The sequence below is a fragment of the Melopsittacus undulatus genome, chromosome 6 (assembly GCF_012275295.1).
Source record: "Melopsittacus undulatus isolate bMelUnd1 chromosome 6, bMelUnd1.mat.Z, whole genome shotgun sequence".
NCBI classification, from domain to species: domain Eukaryota; kingdom Metazoa; phylum Chordata; class Aves; order Psittaciformes; family Psittaculidae; genus Melopsittacus; species Melopsittacus undulatus.
Genome location: NC_047532.1, coordinates 68,932,364 through 68,958,724, shown reverse-complemented (window position 1 = coordinate 68,958,724; position 26,361 = coordinate 68,932,364). Strand labels below are relative to the sequence as shown.

The window sequence follows — 26,361 nt, the reverse complement described above, 5'->3', positions numbered from 1 at the left end:
CTGGTTCTTGATTCAGGGTTGTGTGTCTCATAAGGTGCTGGCTGAAAATTGTGACAAGTTATGGTGCAAATAAGCTATGCCAGTTGATGCATTCTGTGAAGAAAACCTATGAGTAAGACTATAACACCTTATGCGTTTAGAGGAGAGCCTCAATCTTAGTTCTAGGTGAGGCCGCAAGAAGAGGCAAGGGGCCCAGACCATGGTTCTGTGACACTGGCACTGTGGGGTTCCTCCTTCAATATTCTTAGCTAAGTCTCGAGACTAAGAGTGTGGGTAAGGTTGGATGGAGGAAAAGCTCTGTTAGGGCCCTTCCCTTTTCTCAGGGCACTTGGTTGTGCTGCCAAACAGCACAGCCTGTTGGATTCCTGCTTGTCCAATTGATGCATCACCATCTCCTTTTTCTTCTCTGCTCAGGTTATTTCCAGGATTTGCTGAACAAGTCAGAAAAGGCCCTTTATGATGCTTTTCCAAGCCTGTATGGAGAATTGTACACTCAAAACGTGAAGGTCTTCAAGGACTTGTACAGTGAGCTACGCCGCTATTACCGGGGCTCCAACATTAACTTGGAAGAGGCCCTCAATGAGTTCTGGACACGCTTGCTGGAACGACTCTTCAAGCTGATGAATCCCCAGTACCATATAACAGATGAATATCTGGACTGCATGGTGAAACATGCAGAGCAGCACAAACCCTTTGGGGAAGTTCCCAGGGACCTGAAGGTGAAGGCAACCCGAGCTTTCATTGCAGCACGCTCCTATGCACAGGGCTTTCTTGTGGGCAGTGACGTGGTCAAAAAGGTGTCTCAGGTATGTTGCGTTTCTTCCTTTTCATTCATCCTCAGATTGGTAGGAGCCAGTCAACTTCTGCTGTTGGGGAGATGGGGGTTTATTTCCCCTGATGTTTTCATTACAAAGCAAGTGGGTGTTTTTTGGTTTTATAAAACAAACTCCTTGAAGGTCACCCATCGGTGGAAGGGAGCAGCAGACTTGGACTTTTCTGCAGTCACTAATAGTGTGAAAGAAGTAAGGTATAACTTGCCACAAATCATTCTTTACCTCATTTTAACCTATGCAGCAAAGTGCCAAGGAGATGTCAGTCACCCAGGCTGTAAAGCTGTTCCATTGCCTGCCTAGATTCCTCACCCTTCCCTGACAGGGAAATGGCATGGCTTTAAATCACACTGCCTAATTTTCCTCCTTGGTGGTGATATGATGTAGGTTATGCAGAGCTGACGTGCCATGAGCATGCTGGGAATACGTGCAGAGAGATGCATTTCAGCAGTCAGTGGTGGGATTGCTATGTCTGTTTATGTAGCCATGTATATTTGTACAGCTTCTGTGTACAGAGAGGTTGGGTTTGTAGAGTGCATTGGGGTCTTCAGGGATGAAAGGTGCTATCTAAATGTAAATTAACATGACTGAATCCAGAATTCCAGGATGAAGGAAGTTGTCTGTTTTCTTTACTGCAGCCTTTCAGAGCTAGAAGGTGGTGATTGTCCTCAAACAAAATACTGAAGCTTTTCACATAGGTAGGGAGGATAAAATCCATACTAACAAAAAACTACTTGTATACTGCATGTGGAGATGGCAATCAGCAGGTGTGAGAATCAGTGTGATTAAACTGTGAAAGTAAAAATATGGAATCACGATTCATTTCCTTGGAAGGAAGCGCATGGTAATGCATGGCACAGGAAAGCACTGTTTGATGCAGCAAATGCAGACTTTGATCACAGGAATAAATGTGGTAACGGTGACAAATGCTTTAGTTTATCAATGTGGGACTGTAAAACTCTTCAGCTACTCAAAAGCCTTTGTATATCTCATTAGCATCACACTTGCCTGACAGGACAGATAAAACAGGAGAATGATGTCATTTCAGGGGGACCAAAGTAAAATATTTTCTGTGGATGGGAGAGAGTTCCATCTGTGTGTGACTCTGCCTGTAACAGACTTTGGAGGGTAAAGCAGGCTGGCAGGGCAACTGCAGTCATGGGTTCAGTGAAAGGAAGGACCTGAGATACCAACATGCAGCATATTTTTCCCTTGCCTTCATGTAGACTTCTGACCCAATGGATTTTGATTCCAGTCCCCACTTTCTGAATTCTCCTTCTTCTCTTGGCATTCCTTATTGAACAGGATGTGGGGTATATGACCAGTCACAGATTCTCCTATTCCCTTTGCCTCCCCACAACCCATTCCTCCAGGATGGAGTTTTGCAGGAGGGTCCCCTCTCTCTCACAAGAGCCCTCCCTGGGGTTCCAGCTACCCCCATGTGTTGCTCTTGTAGCACAATGTGCATGAACTGAGTTGGGAAACCTTAGCAAAGCCTCCTTGAGAGGTGATTTTGTAACAAAGGCTGAAACTGGCCCATTTCCCCTGTCTTCAGGAATGGGTTGGTACTTTGGGCAAGAGAGCTTGAGAATGCTGAGGTGGGAAATCTGTTTTATAGATGCCCTGGTAACCTTCAGTTGTGTCTACAATAAATGCCCTGGTTTACCCACTCTCCTTTACCAGATGTGGATTTACACTAGTGCGAAATGGATGTGAAGTGCTGAACTCAGTCCACAACTGGTGCTTTGGTTTTAGTCGTTTTTCGTGTTGCTTTATACTTACAACATTAGGAGAAGGTGTATAAGACTTTTATTAAGATCAGAGACTGAGATTCAACTTTTCTGTCTGCTTTTAGCAGCAGTCTTTTGAGGCAAAATTTCATACAAAGCAGCAGTGAGTGTTTTGGTCAGGAAGTGTGAGAAAGCCTGTTTAAATAGGCACTTAGAAATTACCTAGTCTGGGGCTCCTGAAAAATTCTATTACTTAGGATTCCTTTAATTTGCAGATCCCAGAAAAGCTGCTCATCCCTATTACAGCCCTCCTGATTCTGGCTTCTTGGACACTTCCAGTTTGGTGTTTGTCACCTGTATTCTGTCACTGTTTCAGGCCCCTGTGCAGAGCCTGCATTCCTGGGCATTCCTGAGAAAAACTGCTGCTGTTTGTCTGATTTTCTGGCTGTGTTAAAATGGGGAAGAGCCTGTCCCAGCTGTGCTGAAGGCAGGGATTTTGTGAGATTTCTTTGATCCCTGCTGCTGCTCAGCTGTTGCCCAAGGGGTGATATTTCCCCAGCTTCTGGCTTTGGGCAGCCCTTGGCTGGTGGGAGCACAGGGATAGGAACGGGAGGAGTGTGCTGGGAGCAGGCGCTCTGCATCCTGCTGGGGATAAATAGTTTGAGGGCAGCTGTAGAGAGAGAAAATGGCAAAACCATTTTTCATTTTTACTGCCGTCCTGGCTTTTAAGGCAAAGTCACCCTGACAGACTGCAGGCTCTGACACTGAGATCTAAAGCTCTTCATACCGTGGTTCCTGCCACCAACCTGGCCTCATGCTGACAGTGCTGGAAGTGCTGCCCATCTGCACAGCGGCTGTAGGAGGGGGCCCAGGGCACACATGTGGCTTTTGCAGCCTGGGTAGAGAAGCAGAGCTGGAGATGCAGAGCTGGAGACGGAGGTGCAGGTTGGCACCCTGCCCTAGGACAGGTTTAGGGGCTACCAATGTGCCATGCATGGGTGGGGGTGCTGGGGCAGCATCTCGCTGTTTGTGTTTACATTGTATGTTTCTGTAGCTGTTCTTTCAGCACAAATTGTAGGTTTTCATTTAAGTTGCACAATGACAAGTGTGTTTCTGCATCATCTGTGCTAAGTAGCAGCCACTAAAACAGAGGCAGCCACAAAGTCACTAGTGAGGATCCTTGTCTGGTTTTGTTATTTATTACTCATGTTATGATACTGCTCAGGCATCTAAGTCCTAGGTCAGGACTATTGCACATAATGCAGTGGAAACAAGTAGCAGAGGTAATGCTGTCTGCACAAGAGTACCCAGAAAGGGCAGTGAGGCTGTGCATGGATCCTTTCTGGTCTCCTGCATATCAGTGCCATTCCCATGCTGCACCAACAGATCATATTGGCAACGTCATGCTGGCAACCTGTGCCACCCTCACAGGGAAGGATTTCTTCCTAATGTTTAATCTTAGTCTCCCCTCTGTCAGTTTAAAGCCATTCCCCCTTGTCCTGTCACTCCGTGCACTTGTAGGAAGCCCCTCTCCAGATTTCTTGTAGGTCCCCTTTAGGCAGTGGAACGATGGGGAGGAGACCTGCCCCGTATGTGTCAAAAGATGTCCAGAGTCCTTAAATTCCCATTGGAGACCTGACAACCTGTGAATCTCGAATGAGAGTGCAGAAAATGTGAGGAAATAATGTTCCATTTCCAAAGGCAGGGAGAGGAGGTCTTTTCAAGTTAATCTTGGTTACCAATAGGACAGTGAATTATCAGGACAATGTTCCCTTTGCCTGATCTTTGTTGCTTCTTGGTCCTGAAGTTTAGCTTCCCCGTGGTAGGGGGATTGATGGGAAGCCACACCAGCTATGTAAGCAAGAAGCACTTACTTAAATAATCAATTTAATAGTTGTTTGCATTTCCTTTTCTGAGTAGATGTATTTCACTTTACCAATGAAGGGCATCTGTCAATACATTCTTATTTAAGCAGTCCTATGTCTCACACAATACCATTTAGCCTTTTTTTTTTTAACTTTATGTTCGTGTAAGGTAAATGTCAGTTTCCTGTTATATAAAAATATGAGTGATTTTTAAGCATGTGGTGGGGCAAGCTGCATTTGGATGGGAACTGAATTCCAATTAAAAAGACCCAAAAATAGAATTTCTTTAGATATTTTTAATAGTCAATGTGCTGGACACATAGGGAGAATAATGTTTATCTAAGCATGATCCATGTTTCCAAAAAGTCAGTAATATAATGAAGACAGTATGGTCAGTCCTGATCCTCACATCCTTTCAGATTGCAGCCGTTTCTCATACCCCCCACATAGTTGGCTTCTGTCTTTCAGCTTCCGGTTGTTTTGGGGGTGAAGTAGGCATAAAATTGATCTGACTGAATAAAATGAGGTGAAGAATATAATCTTTTTCACTCTCGCATGACACCACTGTGCTAAAAGAGCTCAAGTACAATGAACTCCTGTCGTGTATGCTCAGTGACACATCTCCATCCTTTCACTGGCTTATCTTTATTCAGAGCATCAGCAGCAAGTATATACAACCTTAAATAACATTTTATTTCATTTAAAGGATTTAACTTTTGTAGTAAAATTAAGCATTTATCTAAATTGGCCTCATCTTGATCCTGAAAAGATAGGGTTAGTGTTTGTAAATAGATGTTATGAGAATGTTGTTCCATGGCACTGGTGGGTGGCGGTATCCTCATATTACCATGTTCATTTCCTTTTCACTGCTATTATCCTAGCTCTTGCTTTGGACCTGTTCAGTTTTTGCATGGCAGAAGTGTGTGTTCTTGTGTTATGCAGATGACTCAATGGCTTTGCCCCAAGAAGCCATAAGGTGCTGCAGTATATTATCTCTGCATGTGGCAGAATCTCTCATCTAGGACCTGTTCCCACCAAGGGAGGTAGCATTTTGCTTCAGGGAGATTGTCTCTTTGCTTGCATGGGATTTAGTGAGCCTCCCACCCTCAGACAGCAGCTACTTGTGCCTATAGGCAGCTCTGCTTGGTGAGATACCAAGGGCTGGGACATGCCGTTCTTCACGAGGTCAGTGCCACCTCTGCTGAAGGGTCTCATGTTTTCTTGGCAAGCTGTCCCTGGGCAGTTTGTATGTGAGATTGCATGCCTGAAAACATCTTACAGATCTAAGTCCCATTCAGCCAGATTCCTTCTGCAAACCCAAAAGCTTAATATCTCTTTCCCCGAGCTTACTATGCTCCCCAAACCTGCTGTGTTCCCCAAGACACATGCCTGCCATCAGATGCCTTCTTGCATTAAATAACTTGGTACAGCAGCTCCTGCAGCCTCATACTCACCCCTTGCAGGCCGCTCCTTTTTTCAGCCCTGCTACATGTAAAGCTAGGGAGAGAATTATGCAATAACGTTGGGATTTATTTGGACAGATTCAGATCAAGCTGGATAGGGAGCGTGCAGTCTCAAACACAGCCTTATGTATTTCACATATTACTTTCCAGCATTTCTGTCTCTTGTTATGTTTAAATCACAACTGTTCAGGGATAAAAACCTGTAGGAGTTCTGAATAGAATAGAAATAATGCAGGCAAGCAGATATATGTCTCCTATATTTACATGGTGGTTAAAAGTCAATTGAATCTAGTTTTCAAAGGATTGAAAATTGTACCAGCTGGAAATAACTATGTCAGACAAACTGAGCAGGGAGTGGGTTGAATAGGCAGGTGGTGGCTTGCAGAATTTTCCTCTGGAGGGAGAGGAGCATGACAGCAGTCTGTCTATCCACATTAATCTTCCTCATTTTAATATCTGAAGGCAGTTAGGCACTAGGCAGGAACTTGAAGGCACAGATCCTTCCAGTTAGCCATGGGTCCTTGCCCTCAGGTCTGGTGTCCCTTGCAGGCTGGACTGCCTTCTGGAGCTGTTGTCGCTTCCCTCTGGAATCACCCTCACCGCTGGCTGTGGAGGGGGATGAGGCTGACTGCTGGCTGCTCTGCTCTTCCATATTAGCTGGATTACTCTAGCCTTCATGTTTCTAATGTTGTTTGATTTTTCCTGAGTCTGCAGAACAGCCGTTTGGCTGCTAGGCTGATGGGGATGGACCCAAGCAGTCTGTCTGGCCTCAGGCTTCACTGCAGCCCTGGTTTGTTGGAGCATGAAAGGCACAGATTTGGCATCAGCCTCCATGCTGTGTGTCCCTCGCCCTGTGCTGAGCTCAACACAGTGAGGTGACAGCAAGAGGGTCACCAAACTGTGGGGTCATCTGTGCCCTACCTGTGCCACCAGACCCCAGCACAGCCACCACCATGTACACTGTGCCTGCATCCCACTCGCTTTCTGATCCCTGACCCGGCTTTGGAAACATGTTTGATGTATCTTGACTGATGGATTTGATGAGGCTTAAAACTTAGTGTGCTCCAAGGACTTGTGGCCATGCGTTTGTGGAAGGAAGATGCAAAATAATGACTGAAGTGATTATACAATTCATTAGACTTTGAAAGAATCATATTTCTGTCAGCCCCACAGCTGTTTCTTTGAGAGTTTTATTCACAAAGATGGGAGAGCTTGGTTCATTTAACACACATCAAGGTGCTAATTACATCAGGGCTGGCATAAACATGCACAAGACAGCTGCTGACCATGTGGTGGGGAGAGTGGGGTCTGCTCCCTGTGCCAGCAGAGGGCTGGGACCACCTGCACCTCCTGCTCCTTTCATGAGGGACACTGGGCACAGGGCAGCCTTGGCACTGATTTCCAGATTGCAGACGTGGAGATGCAAAGAACCCTGCTGGATTTTGGTCATAGTATTTGAGGGTCCTTCCATGGGGAGACTGTAAAAATGAAATGTTTCACCAGTATGAAAGTGTCACCTTGCAGATAGTCCTGACTGCAGAGCCAGACAGCTCCCCAAGGAAACACAAACCTGTCCTCCCAGTGCTGGGCTTGGTGTAAAAGAGAGGGCAAGGCTCGTTTTCTGAGTGTGTTCCCAGGCTGTTGATAGTCCTGTGGGCAGCTCAGCAGGATCTGCTCCCTTGCTTGGCCTTCTTTTGTAGCTGCTGTTCTTCATACAGACAAATTTATCCCAACTGTACAATTTCAGTTGAGGGATTTGGGGTAGTTGGAGTGGCTCTGAGCACCTGCTTGCATTTCTCTGTGCACAAGGCCTGGTCTGTGAATTGAAGTCCTGACCTGTTTTCTGTACCCCAGAATGGGGTTTTCACAGCTGGCAGTATAAACATTCCTTTCCTCTATCACTTACCTTTAATACAGGTTTTGAAACCCATTCTCCCTGTTTAAAACAGGACAAGGGGGAATGGCTTAAAACTGATAGAGGGGACATTTAGATGAGACATTAGGAAGAAGTTCTTCCCTGTGAGGGTGCTGAGGCGCTGGCACAGGGTGCCCAGAGAAGCTGTGGCTGCCCCATCCCTGGCAGTGTTCAAGGCCAGGCTGGACGGTGCCTGGAGTAGCCTGCTCTAGTGGAAGTTGTCCCTGCCCGTGGCAGGGGGGTTGGAACTGGATGAACTTTAAGGTCCTTTCTAACCCAAACCAGTCTGTGACTGTGCATGAGAAGATAAGCAAGGGTGCCATGAATGTCTCAGCTGCAGCCTCCTGCATAGCCCCCAAACCTGTGGAGGTTTCCAGCCATAGGTGCTTTCCGCCTCTAGCTGCCCAGCACATGTGCCTGCCTCTAGAAAGCTGCCTGATGTTGCTGGGTTTAATTGGTGCTTCTGAAGGTTAGAATGGCCATCCAGATAGTAAGTCCTGGAGAAATATACCCAAGAGTTATTGCAGGCACATTTTGGCATATGTCTGACACGTGTGGAGGTATCCTGTGTTCACCCAAACCATTCCCACATTTTGCCAAAACCACATCCAGGTGCTACAGGTCTCCATGCCCAGCTTCGGTCTGTGCTCTCCGCAGAGGCTTAAGCCAGGAAGGGACATGGTCCAGCATGGTGAACACCAACACTCAGAGAGCTCTCTGAGGCCACCCGCACCCTGCCATAAGCAAAACATTTAGAGGGGACAGTGCCCACAGAATGTCACCTCCACTGACAGCAGTGTGGACTAGGACAGCCTTCTCCCTCCATTGGCCAACCTGCCCACATCCCCTTGCTAAGCCAGGGGAGTTGACAGCACCTCCATTAGCCTATATTTTTAACCCAGGCCTCTTTCTCCATCCCCAAATCTCTCCCATCTACCTAATCCTGTGTCCCATGGGAAGCAAGGCACAGATGGCTCACAGCAGCCTGGGGGTGAATGTGCAAGGGGAGAAGGGGGGGGGCAGGAAAAATACCAGCAAGAGCTCAGCTTATTTGATTGGTGTTAAATGCCTTTCAGATGTACTTAGAGGCCCCTGAAGGCCAAGGAGTCCCATCACATTGCAGAGAGGCTGCAGGTTCTCATTTGCTTTTAAGCCAGGCTTCAAAAGAAGAAAGGATTTGGGGGTGGGTTTTTTTCCTTTTCTGCTCTCTTGTTTGAAGCCAGCACTTCAAAAGCAGTATCTGCAGCTTGGCTGCAGGTTTTGGGTGCCAAAGGAGCTGGACACCTGATGGGCACAGGAGGAGCCAGGCTCACCCCTGACAGTGCCTAAGAGCCAGTGGCACTGCCTGACTGCACACTATGGGAACAGGTTGGTGCTGCCACCCTTAAAATGATTTTCCAGATGCCTGTGATTTCCTAAAGCTCAACCTTTCTCCCATGCTCAGGAAGCTGGGAGTGGGAAGGAGGATCATTGTGTGATCAAAAAGACCCTGTAACTCCTGGATGTGAAATACGGAGCTTGTGCCACCATTAGTGCCTCTTTGGTTGCTGTTCTCCAGGGCCTTCCTTTACACATCCCACATCTTTGGTCTTTCCAGCCATTTTTTCAGGAAATAATTGGCTTGGATAAGGAAATGCTTTCTTGGAGTGAGGAGGGTGTAGCAGCTTTTAGGTAAAAGAGACAGAGTGCTTGTGAAAACTCAGAAACCACTTCTGTGGCCCTTTCAGTGCCCTGATATTACCCAGGATGTTTTAGAAGCTCTTGGAATATTTCCCAAGCAGTAAGCATTAGGGTAACAGCAGAAAACTCGTGTCTCCTTTGCACCTCCTTGTTCTTCTGTGTGACCTTTCAAAGGAGATCCCAGTTCAGAAGGGTAGAAAACCTCTCACTGTTGCAGAATCAGAAAGGTCCAGGGGGAATTGCAACCCCCTTTTGCCTCCTTTGCACTAAACCTTATGCTGAAAAGAGGTCTAAAAAGGAGCAGCTGTTGATTGGAAACTGGGAGAAACAATAGGTAATGGGGGGGCTGAGGGAAAAATGTGCCATGGCTCTATAAAACACGCTTTGGTTATCTGTGAACATGTGTACCTATGCAAAGGTGAGTGACTTGGGTTCAACGTGCAAATCACAAGTTTGATTTGCTCTTTAAAGGTACAGTGGAAGGATAAGAAGTCTTTTGCTTATGTTCTGGAAAAATCTAGCCCATTTTGACCAGAGTGTTGTCCTGCTCCTGTGTGTCTTACAGAGACTAAAGCCCTGGCTGTTCCAAAAACTGCATTCAGGTGTCTGCAGTCCCCAAAGTGATGTGCAGGGTTGTTTTGCCTGTTTGAGCTGAGTGCTTTCCCCTTCTACAGGTAGTTTCACCTCCTTGTGTCTTTGCTTCAGAAAGTTTATAATAGTTCTGAAGCTAGGGTTTAGGTACTATTAAGGATTACTTAACTCTCCTCAAATGTGTCTCAATGCAGTTAGAAAGAGTATGTGACTGCTTGTTATCCCTGAGCCTCCTGTGTTTCTGTGATTCTCTGCTTGGAAAGCATATTAATAAAATACATGGCAGGAGTTTATTATTTTTGTTAGAAGCCTTTCACACTGAATGTTTCCTAAATTGGCTGGGGGGTGGCAGGGAACCCAGCTAGCAACTAATCCCCCAGCCCATCCTCTCAGCAAATTGCTTGTGAAAGTCATTAGTTTTACTCTAATTGATTTAAACATTGCTCAGGAGGAGGAGGAAGAATTAGGGAAAGCAGTTCTACTCCAAATGCTGAGTTACGTGTTCTCAGTTGTCTGTCATAATATCTCCACATATACCCATTCTCTGCTGGCTGATGGGCTAATGATGGTGCTGAGCAGTCGGACAGTGAGCCCCAGCTCAGTAGTGGGGCTGTGCCATGAGGTGTATGAACCTGAGAGCAAGCCCCAGCCCTATTCAAGGCATGGTACAAGACAGTCTGCAGTGATCTTTTGCTCTGGAAAAGCCCTGGGCCTCCAGCAATGCTCATCTGGTCGGATGGCTCCATCAGCAAAGCATGGGCACATCAGGCTTTGGAAAGTGGCCATGGAAAAGCACAGAGCTCGGCTCTTGCTACAAGGCACAGTCATGGGATAATACCTGATGACAACCTCCTTGAAATGTCAGTGCTTCTGGTGGAACAGGGCTTTTTATGAGGCAGCCACCTGTTCCTGCTGCATTACCTCATTGCTACCCAAATCAACTGCTCTATCCCCAGCTGGAAAGTAGTTCTAATTAAAATGATTCATTGCTCAATATCGATTTGTCCCCTATTTTGGGTGTATCTTAGAAGATAATATTCATTCCTTATCACTTCATCAATGGCTTACACTTTAAGGGGTCAGACATGCTGATGTCATTAGGGTCAGAGTAGAGTATGTGGGTTTTAACCTGATGGTGTAGGAACAGTGTATTTTAAGCTGGGCTTAGCTTTGTGTGTATATTTATACCTCCAACAGCTGAACGAGGAGTGCCCTGGCTCCAAGCCCTATCTCACAGTAATATTTTTTTTCCAGATCCTTGGAAATAGTTTCTTCAATGTATTGTGCATGTTCTCTTCACATCTTATAATGCAGCTTCTAGGTCACTGAGCTAAGAAAAGACTATAGGTGCCACTAAAGTTAAAGAAGAACCATGTCTCCTTACAGGAAAACCAGCCAAAGGCTGGGCCAGGTTGCTGATACTTAGAGGAATCAGTTATTATCACGTACTGTCTTCATGCTGTGCCAGTTCATTTAAAGATGAAGAAATTATGTTGGCTTTGAGTCCATCCTCAGAGGTTTGCATGCTCCTCCTTTCAGGCTACCTGTGATGAATAGAGGACATTGTTGTTGATCTATCAGTTATTGCAAACCTGTGCTGGGAAGCCAGAGGGGCTCCCCATCAGCTCTTAGCTGGCATCCATTAGCTGTTGCACAGAGGGGGTAGGTCATATCTTTTCAGGTTCTTTTAAAAGCTGCTGTTTGAAGGGCTCCATTCCTTAACATGCTGCATGTCCCCCAAAGGGATGGTGCAGGATCAGGGCTGGGAGGGACGCTGGGAGCCCCCACTTGTCACAGTGCCCTGTGTGGAGCAAAGGTCCATGGGCTGGGTGGAACAGTTGGGAACTGAGCTCTGGCCAAGGGAAACAGGCAGAAAATACTCCAAAATTCCTCTTCCTGCCCTCTCATCCCTCTGTTCTCAGTTCACCTCTGCAGCCTGCCTATGAAAATGGAGTGCTGCTGCCAGCAGGAGAGGTTTGAGTCATTCTTTGGGGAAAGGGAGTGGAGCCTGGCCTCTTCCACCTGCAACGCTTAATACTCATCCTTTCTGCCAAGAGATTAAGTTGAACATAGCACCTGCCACATTCACTGGAGCAACAGCTGGTGGTGGATGTGTCACTTGCTCATCTTCAGAGGAGATGCTCTGGGTCAAGGGAGCAGGGATGAAGAGTGCTACCTTGCTGGGATGCTGCAGGCAGTGCCCCCCATGCCTGGGTCAGTGCATCACTCCACTGGCTGCTGGGAAACAAAGCCACCCTGCGAGCCTGACAGGTTGGTGTCACACACACAGCTCCTCTCTGACATCCACAAATGAGCCTTGCTGAAGTGCAAAAGTAGCTTTTTCCCCTCTCCAGACCCCCAGAGCTGAGCCTGAGCCTTGGGCGCCACTGCCACCCAGTGCCTGTCTGCATTCCTCTGCTCCAAGGTGGGTGGCAGCAGCCCACAAGAGTGGCATGGGCAGGAGCTGTGGGTGCAGTGTGGCTGGGGACAGACTGTTTTGGCTGGCTGGCAGCTTTGGGTGGTCAGAGGCAGCTAGGTTGCATCTGCCTGCATCACAGGGAGCCTTGGCAGCTGCGTGCCAAGAGGCCAGATGGAGTAGCTGGGCGCCAGGAAGCAGCCCGCCACTGCCATTCCCCTTCTGCAGCTTGGCTTGGTGGCAGGGCATGGGTGGCCCTGATCAATTGTTCTGCAGGGAGTGGTGTGCTCATGGGGTGAAGATCCTTTCTGTTTTGTCAGAAAGAGACACACACACAAAATTAATGCAGAGACCAGGCTAAATTCTGCAAGCAGAGACCCTTGTGAAATGTCTGTGTGCCTGTCACATTTAAGTGCTGTGGTCACCTGCGTAACTCTGATACGGTTGCTGGGTTTACACCATACTTAAAAGCTAAGCATGTTGGAGATGCTTTTCTGAGCCAAGATCTGTCACCTGCCTCTATCTGTGTCCCCCCACAGGCTCTGGCAGGGTACCAGATAGCTTTGTTTTCTAGCTGCTGATTGCTGTCTTCTCTGTCACTGGATGGCTGGCCCACACAGCCCTAGGAGCGTTCTCTGTCTAGGTAACATAGAATCATAGAATGGTTTGGGTTGAAAGGGACCTTAAAGATCATCCTAACAATCCCAGCTCTCTCAGCCTCTCTGGGGAAGGAGAGGTTGCAGTTCCTTTCCTAGCTGCATCTCCCGTTTTCTGTGTAAGTGCTCTGGTTTTGGAAGATCTTCAGCTACAGCCTGAGTTAGTGTTCAGCAGGCTCTTACCTGTTGTCTTGTCAGTCACTATTCAATCACAGCTATCTAAATGCTGAGATGAAAACCGAACTATTCTTTTCTTCGCCTGTCCCATTGCTTTGTTGCACCCTTCTCATGTCTCCGAGGCAGAAGACAGCGGTGGTGCCTTTGCCAGCTTCTCCCAGACATGAAGTGTGCACTGTGATGCAGCGGGACAAAGCCTCCATCTCCTGGCAGCAGAGCCGCACAGCAGCCAGTTTCTGTCTGCAGAGTTGTCCCAGAACACAGGCAAAAAGCTCACCAGGGAAGCAGAGCAAAGCCTTGGCCTGCGTGGTGTTTCCTGCAGGGCTCAGCCCCTGCGGCCGCGGTGGGGCATGTTGTTCATCTGCAGGCATCTCAGGGCTTGTTCTGGCTGCCGAGGCACTGAGGCGGTGTCTCTTTGGGTTTTCTGGCTCTGAGACCTAGATATTTTTGTCCTGGTCCTAAAGAAGGTTCTCACAAGGTTATTTTAACACATTCCCGTGTGATGAAGCACCAGCACCATCCAACATGTTTTCCAAGGCTGACTGGAAGTGAGGTGCTACTGTGCGGGTGGTTCCAGGATGGGGAAAGCTTTGGGATTTTCTTTGTCAGGCTCTGATAGCAGGCTCAGTGTGTTCACACTGTCCTAAGGGTACCTCAGAACTGCATCTTTCTGGAGTCCCCTAGCAGAAACTTAAAAGGCAATCTTCAAAGTATTTTTCACAAGCAGTAAAGAGGTCAAGGCAGTCCTTAGCACTACAGCTGCAGCTTGAGGATCAGGGATTTTTCCAGGTCGAGATTTTCCCTTTCCAACACTTTTCCCCCTTTGGGCTCCTCATGGGTGGCAAATACCTCATATGATGGGAGACTTGCGTACAGACACTTACGTTTATTTATGTAAATGGTTCGAAAAGAATGGCAAGGGAATTGCAAGCGGATCTGTGCAAAGATGGGAAATGACAACAAAGGAGAAAGCACTTCAGCAGCACAGGAGGGATGTGGACATGCTTGAGTGGGTCCAGTGGAGGGTCAGAAAGATGCTCCAGGGAAGACCTTAGAGCAGCTCCTAGTGCCTAAAGGGGGCCTGCAAGAAATCTGGGGAGGCACATTCTACAAGGGCCTGTAGTGACAGGACAAGGCTTTAAGCTGACAGAGGGGAGACTGAAATGAGACATTAGGCAGAAATTCTTCCCTGTGAGGGTGCTGAGGTGCTGGCACAGGGTGCCCAGAGAAGCTGTGGCTGCCCCATCCCTGGCAGTGTTCAAGGCCAGGTTGGACACAGGGGCTTGGAGCAACCTGCTCTAGTGGAAGGTGTCCCTGCCCCTGGCAGGGGTTGGAACTGGATGAGCTTTAAGGCCTTTTTCAACCCAAACCAGTTTGGGATCTTGTGATGTGATTGATAAGAGAAGAGACAGGGGAGTGCTGGTCTCTGCCAGCATCTCTGCAGGGTCTGCCAGGTTGTTATTCCCCAGCTTACACTGACAGCCCCTTAACTGTGGCATTTGGAGGGGCACTGTCCCGTGGCTAACAGTGTGGGGAAACTGTGACATGCTGTGGAGGCTGCTGCCCTGCTCTCTGTGTTCTGCACCTGCACTGGCTCTGTGCTTATGGGACCAGGGTAGTTTAATTAAAGGCAGCAAAGCCACTTCCAGAGTCAGCTCTACAAAGCATTGGCAGCACATGCAGTGCCTGCAAGCCACCGGCATGGTGTGTCTTGGGCCACTTCACCAGCTGCCTGTGGTTCCTGAAGTGCTTTCAGTGAGCAATCACTTCCCAGTGTCGAGTGCTCTCAACTGGCCATGTTTCTAGAATTGTTCAAATCTTCCTCTAGCACCATTTTTCTTCCCAGCTGAGAATTTTCATGTCCCCCCTGCGCATCCCCCCAGGAATCCAGAGATGCAGTTTGTGGTGGGACACCTGCATGTGCGAGCCAGTGACAGCAAACCCTTCCTGCAGAATGGGCATGGTGGTAGCAGTGGTTGCAGAGGCTCCAGGGGTACATGTGTGTTGGGGTCACAGTTACAGGGTGGACCGCTGGTGGCTGGAAGGGGGATAGCACTCAGCAGTTGAACCCAGGGTTCAAACACAATCCAGACACAACCAAGGAACCCCAGAGAGTGAGAGGTTTGCCTACATGCCCCCCTGACCAGCCTGTGTTACTGACTAAGATCTGTCTCCCCCAGGTATCTCTCAGCCACGAGTGCACTCGCGCCATCATGAAGTTGATGTACTGCCCACACTGCAGGGGCATGTCCAGTGTGAAGCCATGCAACAACTACTGCCTGAACGTCGTGAAGGGCTGCCTGGCCAACCAAGCAGACCTGAACACCGAGTGGAAGTACCTGATGGGTAAGACAGCCTTCCTGTGTTGCAGTGCAGCTGCCTCTCCTAGCACCTTTTGAGAACTCTCTGAGGCAGGGTTTGGTGGGTAGAGAAGGGACTGTTGGAGGCTCTTTCACGCTATGGTTTCTCTGTGATCTGATGCCTAGAAGCTATTGCATGACATTTTGTTGGCCTTTAATAGTTAGAAAGTACACTGCTGATATGGATAACAAGGGTTTGAAGAGTTTTCATCTTGTCTGTGCTTATTTGGGATTGTTCACACTTTGCATTCAAGTAATTGTTCCTTTCCTCCCAAGTGTTGAAGCTTAGGGACAGATCTGGCCACCTGTACATTGTCAGAGTTACATCCTCATCCATAGCAGAGCATTTTCTGCCTCCTTGGGAGGCAGTCTAGAGATGTGAAGCCATAACCTGCTTCCATGGGTAGAGAGCAAGGGGATCAGAATCACATACTTTTAAATGGGAAGAGGTGTCTGAAACACATGGGGAGGAGGAAGATACAGGCATCACCATGAATGGGAAAATTAGACTTGTATTTTAAATTAGACTTCATTTAGGTTTTGGTGTATCATTCAGCTAAGATGATGGATAATTTTAACGGGGGTTTTATGTGTATGGAGGTGGCATTTTCACTGAGTTTGAAGCAAAAAGATCACTGTGGTGATGTGGTCTGATCTCCTGTGCAGCACTGGCTGGAGAACTTCAACCAGGCCTTTCTGCATTGCTTGATCAGACCCAGGCATCTCTTTTAAGAAGACCTTGGGTGATTTTTGAGAACCTGTGGCTCCTGGTTAAAATGTGAACTATGGCTGAGAGTAGCTTGTGGAGCTGAGAGACCTGATTTAAGGCTGGTGAGGGTCTGTGTTTAGAAGACGGTGTGTTTGTGTTACAGCACACATCAGAGGAGATTGTTTGCAATGGTAAACACCCACTTTCCCTTGTACCCACAGAGCATCATGCAGCAAGCTCCTCTTTTTCTCCCAGGCTGTAGGAGCCTGGGCTAATGGAAAGCAGGCACCAGAGGATATGAGCTTTGGGCTTGGCTTTTTCCCTTGCCTTGGCACTGACTGCCTGGCCAGCACGGCTGCCAGCTCACTGGCCAGCTGCAGCCCAACAGGCTGGCTCAGGCTTGGTGTGTGGCAGTGCTAACAATAAAAACCCTGCTGAGGTTCAAGGAGTGTCATCTGCCTCTCAAGGGGTACTGCAAAGTAAATATGGAACCCAGAGGGCAGTGTACTTGCTCAGGGAGGCGCATTGATGGCAGCTGCCCACCTCGCTCTAATGAGGCTGGGGGCTAACGAACCAAGTGGCATCTTACTGCAGCTAATTGGGAGTGCTACCCATGCTGCAAAAGAGGGGGAGAAATATTCCCTTCCCGAAGGGCTTACACCAGGACTTTGATGGGGCTTTGGCCTTTCTGACCAGCGCAAGCCAACTGTTACCTGTCACTGGTCCCCTGGCAAGGATGACTGCCTGTCTCCTGGAAGGTCAATGTACAGCTCTCCCTGATTGACAGGGAGGCGATTCCGGGTGCATTTTGCACTTGCTCTGACTTCCTCTTCCTCAAGGGACCCTGTCAAGAGGTGACAGCAAGGAGGAAATTGGATCTTCTTTCAGATTGCAGATGTACATTTGAGTGTCAAAGGTCACAATTTGATCAAGGACTGGAGTCAGACGTAGCAGTTCACTGGCATTGTCCATTCTTCACCCTTCTCCAGGCCATTCTGTGTAGCTGGGGTTACAGACTGCTACTCTTTCAATTTGACAAATTAGGGCAGGTAAAATTAAGAGAGATTTTTATAGTAAGTGGTGGTACAAACATAATGTATCACTTATTTGAAGGTGCAGCCTTTGATTTAAATGTCTGTATCAAAATTAGTGCCTCTGCCAGCTCAGATTGTCAGAAAAATACAGTCTCAGAGATGAAACTGCAACTCCTGAGTGGCAGCAAAGTTAAACTGAAAGCTCTTTCATGCTGCAGGAGATGTAATTTCTATGTTAACCCTTTGTATGACATGTTTAGCTTTAGAAATCAGTGCTGCCATAGGACTGTGTTGCAGGAAAAGAGAGCACATTAACTTGGAAACTGTGTCCCTTGTTTCTGTTCTTGCTCAAGCTAATCAGCTCTTCTCTTGTTTTTTAAGTGTGGAAAGTAAATACATAATGTTTGCAAGCTGTGACTTTGCATGTTGTTAAATCCTGTATTATAGACCTGAGCAATGAGCATTTAGTGGTCAATGCTCCAGACTGGCAGGGGCTTGAGCTCTCCCAGTTGTTTGGCTATTGCCCTTGCGCCCCATAGACCGGACCCACTTTCAGACTGTGAGGCCTGTGGGCCTGATCTGGTATCTGCTATGGGTTTGTCCCTTATCTAGTCTTTACCTGGTTTAATCATTCTCTGCGAGATGTCAGGATCTGACCATCAGTCATGTAACAGCAGAGAATAGACTTGCAAGGGTTTAGCATGCTGTTAAATTGACAGCAATGGGCTCAGGATCAGACCTTCATTATTAGCACACTACATCCACTGTGGACCTAGTGTTGCTGCCCAAACCTCGTCTACCGCTCAGGTAAGTCATTTGGGGTCCTTCTGCTGAGTCCTGCGGGCTTGCCCAGGCAAGGGACTGAGCACTTCCCTAGCAGGTTTGAAACAGAGTGGTCCATGATTGTGCTGTAGCAGGCTGGACTCCTGCTTGAAAGAAATCTGTTGTGTGGCTCAAAGATAAGCATCAGTCTTTTAAAGCGATATCACTTGTGAAACACACCCACTGTGGGATGGTGTAGGTTGAAGGACACGTTACACTGATACTCTGTGAGCTGCCGGGGTAATTCACCTGGTGGTTTCATTGCTCATGAATAATGTCAGCAGTACCAACTCATGCTGAATAAGCTTTTCTGCGACATCACACCATCTGCTCTGACAGGCTTCTGCTAGGCTGATGGGTGAGGTATTGGGATTTAGGACAGAATAAAGCACTCCTAATGAATAACTCCATTTACAAATGGAACAAATCTCCAACCTAGACCATGGGATTTGACACTCTTTGTGTAGAGAAGAACCAGCATGAAGCCATCACACTTGTTTTCTTCCATGTGGCAAGGCCACAGGAACATGAAGCGTTTTCTTTTCCAGATAAGCACAGGCCACCCCAGCTCTCTGAGACATCCCTTGTCCTGCCAGGAGGTTCCTGGTGTGCTCTGGGGGGATGCAGATTACACTGGAGCCATCCAAGGTCACACATAACTGAATGCCAGGTCCCTAAAAGTCAGTGAAGCATATGCATGGCCTGGCCTCGGGGCTACTAAAGCACAAGCATTAGGAAGCTGAGGCAGCAGCAGCAGCACAGCAGTGACTTTCAGAATTGCAGTTTTTGACTGGCAAAGTCAGATCTGGATAAGGTGGTATTTTAGATGTCCAAATCCAGTTTGGGGTTTGAGATCCTGTTTAAATCTCACTGGACACTGAGGATGCCAGTTTTCCTCTGCATTCCCTGGTGCCCCGAGCCCTGCAGGTATATAGGCTGTCCTGCTTTAGATCCAACTGGAGTGCTGAGAATTACCTCTGGAGGTAGGCAGGGGTTGGGAGTTCTTTGTAAGCTAAGCATGGTCCCAAAGCAGCCATCTAGGCAAGCATCTAGTATTCCAGGCTAGCAAATCAGAGCTTTCCAAGACAAGAGGAGTTGGAAGCAAGAGGCACCCTTCAGTCACTCTCTGTCCTGTTTACTAGGTCAGTTGTGGGCCTTTTGGCCTGCTTCTCCATCTTAATAGCCTGGTATTTCTCTGGCTGGTCACGTGTTGTCCTTCCGTAGGTAATGGTGAGAATTGCTCCTTTTCTTATTCGTTCACTGCCACAGAAGTCATTGCCCTCATCCAGTACCTTTGGGACTTTATTGATGCAAATTCCCCCACTTTCTGCTGGCTGTAGTGCTTCGCTGAAGTCATGTAATGAGTTAGGAGGGTTAGGGCCATATTTCTGCACCATTTTTCCTTTCTGTAGCACCCCAGGAAATGTTGGTCACTTAGAGTGAATACATGTTCCATTTACCATTTGCAGCAGGGGACCTCTGTTTCCCTGCCACTGAGGGTGTCTTTACTTACATGCTGAGAAAAGACACTTGGGTAGCAGTGAAAGGGAATAAATGTCTCCCAGCAAGCCTGCCAAGGGGCCAGCAGCTTAACCCAGCAGCATGAGCATGATCTTGAACTTGGTTTGTGCAGAGTCTGATAAGAGATGTCTGTCTTGTTTCACTAGATTCCCTGATCATAGTGGCTGATCGAATCGACGGACCATACAATGTGGACACTGTAATAGGGACCATTCACATGAGGATCTCTGAAGCTATTTCTAACTTGCAAGAAAACAAAGATTCAGTCACAGCCAAGGTAAGAGCATGTGCTTGCGTCTGGGTGAGGATGCACCATGTGTAACTGCCAGGAGCACACTTTTTTGTGCTCACTATTCAGCTGAACTGAAAAAGATGAAGGATGAAAGAGGTCAAATACCCACTCTTTTAATGACAGGAAAACACCCATCTTACACAGGCACAAACCTCCTCAAGTATTTCCAAATATTATTCCCTCCTACAACCAGTCAGCCACCTTAGACAAACAAGGTGGGACTGAATATGCAGTGGCTGTGGGAGGCATGGTGCCATTTGCTGTCAGGTGCCTCTGTGTTTGGAGAGTCCTGGAGTATTTTGGCTGAGCTGAAGCATTTACAGACAATGCACAGTCCCTAGAGACAGAAGGCATCTGCCTTAACCTGCCTTGAGGTGATGTTCTGCAGTGGAAACACTGGCTATCAGGTTGTATCTGTGGGACAGAACTGCAATCTGGAAGTCCATCTGGAGAGTATAAAACAAGCTCTTCTGATGCTCAACTGTCTTCCAAGAAGCAGATCATGAAGCTCTCTTCTATTGGTCTTCTATTTTTAGTACATTTATCCCCTTAACCACAATCATCACTGTAGCTGCAGGTAAGAGAAGCTTTGGAAACAAAACCACCCTCCAGGGCTTCTGTTTTTTGCCCAGACATTCCCCAAGTCCTGCAGCTATCCCACAGCTGGGGCGGAGGTGCACATGAAAGGAGTGGGGCAGGTTCTAACTATGTCTTGGAGAAGGGAAGGGCCAGAAGTATTGCTTAGCCAAGCAGGAATTCACTGGCACATGTCAACGCACCATCAGCAGCAGGCATCCAAGTACTCATTAAAGTCTCTCTTCTGACATGAAAGGCCATGTTCTTTCTTCCCTTGTTAGGTGAGGCTGAGGTTGTCCACATAAGAGCAAGCCCATGATGTGGGAAAAGGTGTCATAATCTGCAAAGGAAGGTGTTTCCAAGGGTCATATAGTAAATCTGGTATAATGAAAAAGAGGAAATAGTCTAACTGGTGTTCAACTGGAGCAACCAAACATGTTTGATAAGCTTCGCAGAGTGATCTGGCGACCAAATTGGCTTGGTGCTGAACTGCCATAAGTGTTGGGTCCATCTGGTCAGCAGAGAGCACCCCAGGAGAGGGCTTTCTGAGCTGAATGTCCCTCAGACACACTGGTGAGACCAGCGGAAGGTCTAGATTAGGACTTTGCTGATGGCTGTCAGAAGCTACTAGCTGAAATAGCATTCAGCAGCTGGCACAAGCTGCATCTCTCTGAGGTCTTGATCTCTCTGCTTTAAGGGAACACCATGCAAAGTCAAATTTATCAATAGCTTCTGACATCACCCTGGTAACCACAAGAAGCTTGGAGCCATATTTTCAAATCAGATGGCTTTCTTTGTGAAGGCTGGTGTTTCCCAAATCAAACTGACAGTGCAAAGGCCCTCCTGCCCTTTGACACTTGATTCAGTCTGATTGTCTGAGGACTCCATCCATCAGCCCCAGTGAGGCTCAGTTGCCTGAGCACTGGCTACCTGGTAGCAGGAGTTGTGTTGTCTGGACTGGTCATGCAGAGACTGGGAAAAACCTCTTCCTAGAGGCAAAGCATGAGGATTTGTACCTTCAAAGTGCTTCTGCTCTCCTTTGGCTACAAAACACACCTGGGCAGGTAGTTAGAATGACAGGAGGTACCCAAATTTTGGAGGCAGATCAGTTAGGCTTCCTCATTCGTCCTTGAAACAGCTAACCTGACAGACTGAGACACTTCTACTGTCTTGCACTCCCCTGTTGGAGGGAGCACTCATTTGCTGAGTGTGGGTCCCGATTGCCACCTCAGTTGTCCAAATCAGTGAATCTCCTGTGCTCTGCAGTCCTGAAGCCCACATCAGTGGTGTAATGAGTATGAGCAGCTCCCATCTTGTTCTTCCCAGACTTTTATTTTTCCATCCTAATAGGAGCAGATAAAATGGCAAGTGATAAATTAGCATCAACATTTCTGATTCATCCAAAAGCCTGTGCTAATTCTGTGTTAGTACTGAATGTTTTGCTTGATAGCAGTAACCAAAACCAGTCACAGTGTGCTGAAAACACACCCTGGCACAAGAATAACCTGACCAGAAACTAAGCCAGAATCTCAGAGATCTTGCAGTTAGGAAAGATAAACATACTTAAGAAGAAAAAAACCATAACTGTGGCATGCTAATTAACTAAAGAAATAGTATCAAAGCATGGACTAGAAAGTTTGGGGGTTTTTTTCAGGTTTTCCAAGGCTGTGGAAATCCCAAAATCAGCACAAAAGGCTCTAGCAGTGAGGACAAGAGAAGGTGGGGGAAAGTCGCATTGGAAGCAAAGTCCTCTGCACAAGCACTGGAGATGCTGGTGAGTTTGCCTCAGAAGCAGGCGTGCTTGTGCGCTGGGAGCATGGGGAGCCTCACTGGAGCAGCACTGGGTCCTGTGGGTCAGGTCAGACCACCCCTCAGGCTGCTATGTCATCTTTGCTGGTGAGTCTGAAGGAGACCAGATCAGTGCATACTGACATGACTGAAGCAGATCTGATCTTACCACTTGGCACAGGGTCGAGGTTTAGGTTGCTGATAACCAGTTTCTCAGGGATTCGGTGCCAAACTTACCTAAAGAGACACTTTGCTATTGGTGTTACTGAGCCAGGTTACATATAGTGTGGCTGGAGGTCCTCCTCTCTGGAGATTTGGATTCTGTTGACAATGAACTGTGTGATCCACCATGGTTCCACATTTCAAACACTCCTCACTCACAGACACCTGCCTGTCACACCCTGGCAGAGCCCTGCTAGCTCCTGTCAAGACTGCTTCTCAGCAATGCCCTCATGGACCCACAAGATGATCTTCTAGCTTATATTATGATACCAGAACAGTCCTTCATATGTAATCTTCAGCCTTGGGTGCTTGGGTTAAGGGGAAGATTGGCAACACATCCCTGTTTGCATAGAAACAGACTTTGTGATAGTACAACAACAAAAAACAATAAATAGGCAGAATGCTATTCTGGAGCAGCCCGGAGCTCTCCTGATCCTGAGCATTCTCTTTGTTTACAGGTTTTAGATGCCAAAGGGAATCTGACAGCTCTCAAGACTTACTGGATCACCCTGCCTGGCAACCTGTGCAGCAAAAAAATAATGGCCAGCTCAGTGGCGGATGACAGATGTTGGAATGGGATGACCAAGGGCAGGTATGGGAGAGGATCAAGGTCCTCCTAGTAATGTCCTGGGGTAAGAGAAGGAGGGTTTGATAAAAGGCACTTGCACCTCATCTCAGCCATCTCCACTTGTTCAGACTGAGCTGAAAGGTCTGTGCCTGTCTACAGAAATGCTGAACTTCCTGAAAAGCTGGTACCTGGGAATGTCAAGCCTGTTGTAATTTTGCTGTGTGTTAAGGGGTTAAGCACTGGAATACATTGGCCACGAGATAACTTGTGTAGCTTTGTACCAGTGAAGCAGTTCTGCAATTCCATGTGCACTCAGAAGGCAGAAGGGCTTGGATTTACCTCACAAACTCCAGGACTGTTGCTGAGAATTGCGTATATGCCTTTCTATCCATACCTACTCTGAAATGCTGCTTCCTCATGAGAAGAGGCGCGTGGGGTGACATCAAACAGCTGCAGAAACACCTCCCCTCCATAGCTGATGGTTAAGGGATGGTGGTGAGGGTAGATGCAGTGGACATGTGTGTTTCTCTGCTCCACTCTGTGGATGTGCTGGGCTGGTCTCTGCCAGCCCAAAGCTGACACCTTTGGTTCTTCCATATTTCATGTCCTTTCCCTGCCAGCAGTGCTGCAACATCCACAGGAGCAGATGAGATGGGGCCCTGTGGAAGGGGGCAGATTTGCTGATTTTGTTTGCTGTTTGTTGATTGTCAGCTGTTCGCTGATTGATTCCTAGTTAACAGAAGCTTTCCTGAGGGCCTGTTTGGTCTTACCAGGCTGGGGGCACTCAGTCATCCCAAGGTGTCAATCCCAACAGGCTTTAACTGGGGCTGAAGATGCTCCTCATCCTCCTGCATAGAGCATTTCCAGAAAAGAGTGTCCCCATGGCTTCACAGGTACCATCCTGAGAGCAACCCCTCAGCCCTGCACACACCATCTCCCATAGGAAACCCCTCTCCATGCCGTGACACTGAAGCTGCAAGGCCACCAGCCAGCTTCTGAATCTGAGATGGCCTCAGAGCCAGCTGCAGGCTCGGATGGGGTCTGGCCATGTCAGCATGGCTTGGCCATCCATGGAGCAGGCAGCAAACACCACCATATGAAGGCTGTTCAACAAGCCAATGCCACTGACTGCAGCTTCTCTGGTGGTCACTGAGATCATCACGGGTGTCTGTAATGGGGAGAGGTGAGCTTAGCTGGGAAGAAGCATTTCAACTTGCCTCCTTCTTTCACAGTTACCTGCCTGAAGTGATGGGGGATGGCTTAGCTAATCAGATTAACAACCCGGAGGTAGAGGTGGACATCACCAAGCCAGATATGACCATTCGCCAGCAAATCATGCAGCTAAAGATCATGACAAACCGGCTGGGCAACGCTAACATTGGGAATGATGTGGATTTCCAAGACGCAAGTGAGTTCAGCAGAACCAGAGAGGTCCGTGGCAGGCTGAGGGGCTGAGCAGTCAGTACTGAGGAGTTGTGGCAGCCTGCCTTATGGCTCAGGGCTGCAGAGTCTCTGTTTGAGTGCAACTTGCTGTGGGGTGGCTGGAGGCTGTGCTGAAACCTGGGGTGCTTTCTCCAGTCCCAGCCCTGCCGTGCTTGATGGGGCCACTGATCCTGTCTGCTCTGGAGGTTTCTGATGGTTAAAGTCAACTGGAGGTCAGGTATGGGTTTGCTTCTCAAGGAGGGGATGCAGGAGGAAGGAGGTGGCAAGGGCAGGGCTGGTGGCCAGTGCTCCCTGGGGTTGCAGCAAGGGATGGGAAGGGACATTGACCCCCACAAGGACAGCAGTTGGGGCTCACACTGTGCCTTCCTCATGCTCACCCATGTTTGTTTCTGCGCAGGTGATGACATGAGCGGCTCTGGGAGTGGTGACAGTTGTCCCGACGATGTCTGTGGCAAAAGACTCTCTAAGAGCCCCAGCACCAGGCAGCCAGAAACACACGCTATTCCTAAGCAGTCTGGACATGGCATCAATGGGGCCAGCAGCAGATCTTTGCCTTCTGCCTTCCTTCTCTTCCTTTCGGTGGCTTTTCTTGCCGTGCAGCACTTGTGGCGGTAACTCACTAGCACAGCCAGGAAAGAGACTGCGGCCGAGGGCTTCACTTCGCCAAAACCAACCAACCAACAACCAAAGGACGTATTTAACTCACCTTGGCAAAAAAAGAAAAAAAAAGAAAAAAAAGAAAAAATAGAAAAAAGAGTAAGAGGGAGGAGAAAAAGGTTTCATTTTTTTGCTATTTCTGGCAGTGCTCGAGCTGTTTTCTTCTTTCTTGGTCTTCTCCCCAGTGCTGGGCCCTTCTTTCCATACCTCATTGTTTTACTTTTATTACTGCCACAACCGGGCTCTCAGGGCTGAAACAAGCCTTTGTAGAGAGGCCTCTGGGGCAGCTCTTGTGCTGCTCTGCCTCCAGTGGAATATGCAATTCATGCAATTGCCCTGATCTCGTCACCCAGCTGCTGCCGGAGCGTCGCTTGCCGTAGAGCTGCCCAAGCCATGACGGTGCAGGGAGCATCGTCACTTGGGAACGCCGAGAGACTGAGCTCGTCAGCGCTGCTCAAGGGCTGCATTCAGGGGCTCTTGTGGGGTTTTCCCTCTGTGCTTCCTAGGCAGACAGAGATGGCCCTTTGCTTTCAGCAGCATACACAGGAGTGTGAGCAGGTTTGGTGGGTTGAGCTGAAACAGTTTGGCAGTGGACCCAGTAACGCAGAACTCCCTTTTTACTTTGGAAAGGTCACAAGTGGGGTTTCTTGACTAGGGCTCGTAGCTGACAACAATTTGAAATGTAGGTCTCCTACATCTAAGTGACTGGGAATGAGTGTTAGGGGTTGGGGTTTGGTGTATTTTTTCTTTGCATGCTAGTTGGAAAGCCATTTTTTACCCAAGTAATGATGGTCCAATTTCTACCTGCAGTGCAGTACCGTCGTAGGTAACAGAGAGATGACAATATGCACAGTGGGATTCTCCATTTGACAGACAGTTGTGCTGCCACCTCAGCCATGGATGGGAATCCCTTTTATTTGTTGGTAATAATTAAAACCAGGGACTTACTACGAACCAGAGCATTGCAACTGGTTGTGAGAGCTGAGTGACACCCCATGCCCAGCCCGGGCAGACTGGGGCTGGTAGCAATGAGCCCTGGGTAATGT

The 26,361-nt window shown here is 48.0% G+C and overlaps 1 protein-coding gene across 1 annotated transcript in view; it reads left to right on the top strand.

The window, feature by feature from the left end:
- The window catches only part of GPC1 (glypican 1), a 192,603-nt gene extending 167,226 nt beyond the window's left edge, over positions 1–25,377 (top strand). The window contains exons 3-9 of the mRNA XM_005153948.4: positions 415–806; positions 15,504–15,669; positions 19,916–20,046; positions 22,292–22,411; positions 23,106–23,239; positions 24,448–24,623; positions 25,056–25,377. Coding sequence (XP_005154005.2) covers positions 415–806; positions 15,504–15,669; positions 19,916–20,046; positions 22,292–22,411; positions 23,106–23,239; positions 24,448–24,623; positions 25,056–25,273 — 1,337 coding nt within the window. The 3' untranslated portion in view covers positions 25,274–25,377. The remainder of the gene's footprint in view (positions 1–414; positions 807–15,503; positions 15,670–19,915; positions 20,047–22,291; positions 22,412–23,105; positions 23,240–24,447; positions 24,624–25,055) is intronic.
- The last annotated feature ends 984 nt before the right edge of the window (positions 25,378–26,361 follow it).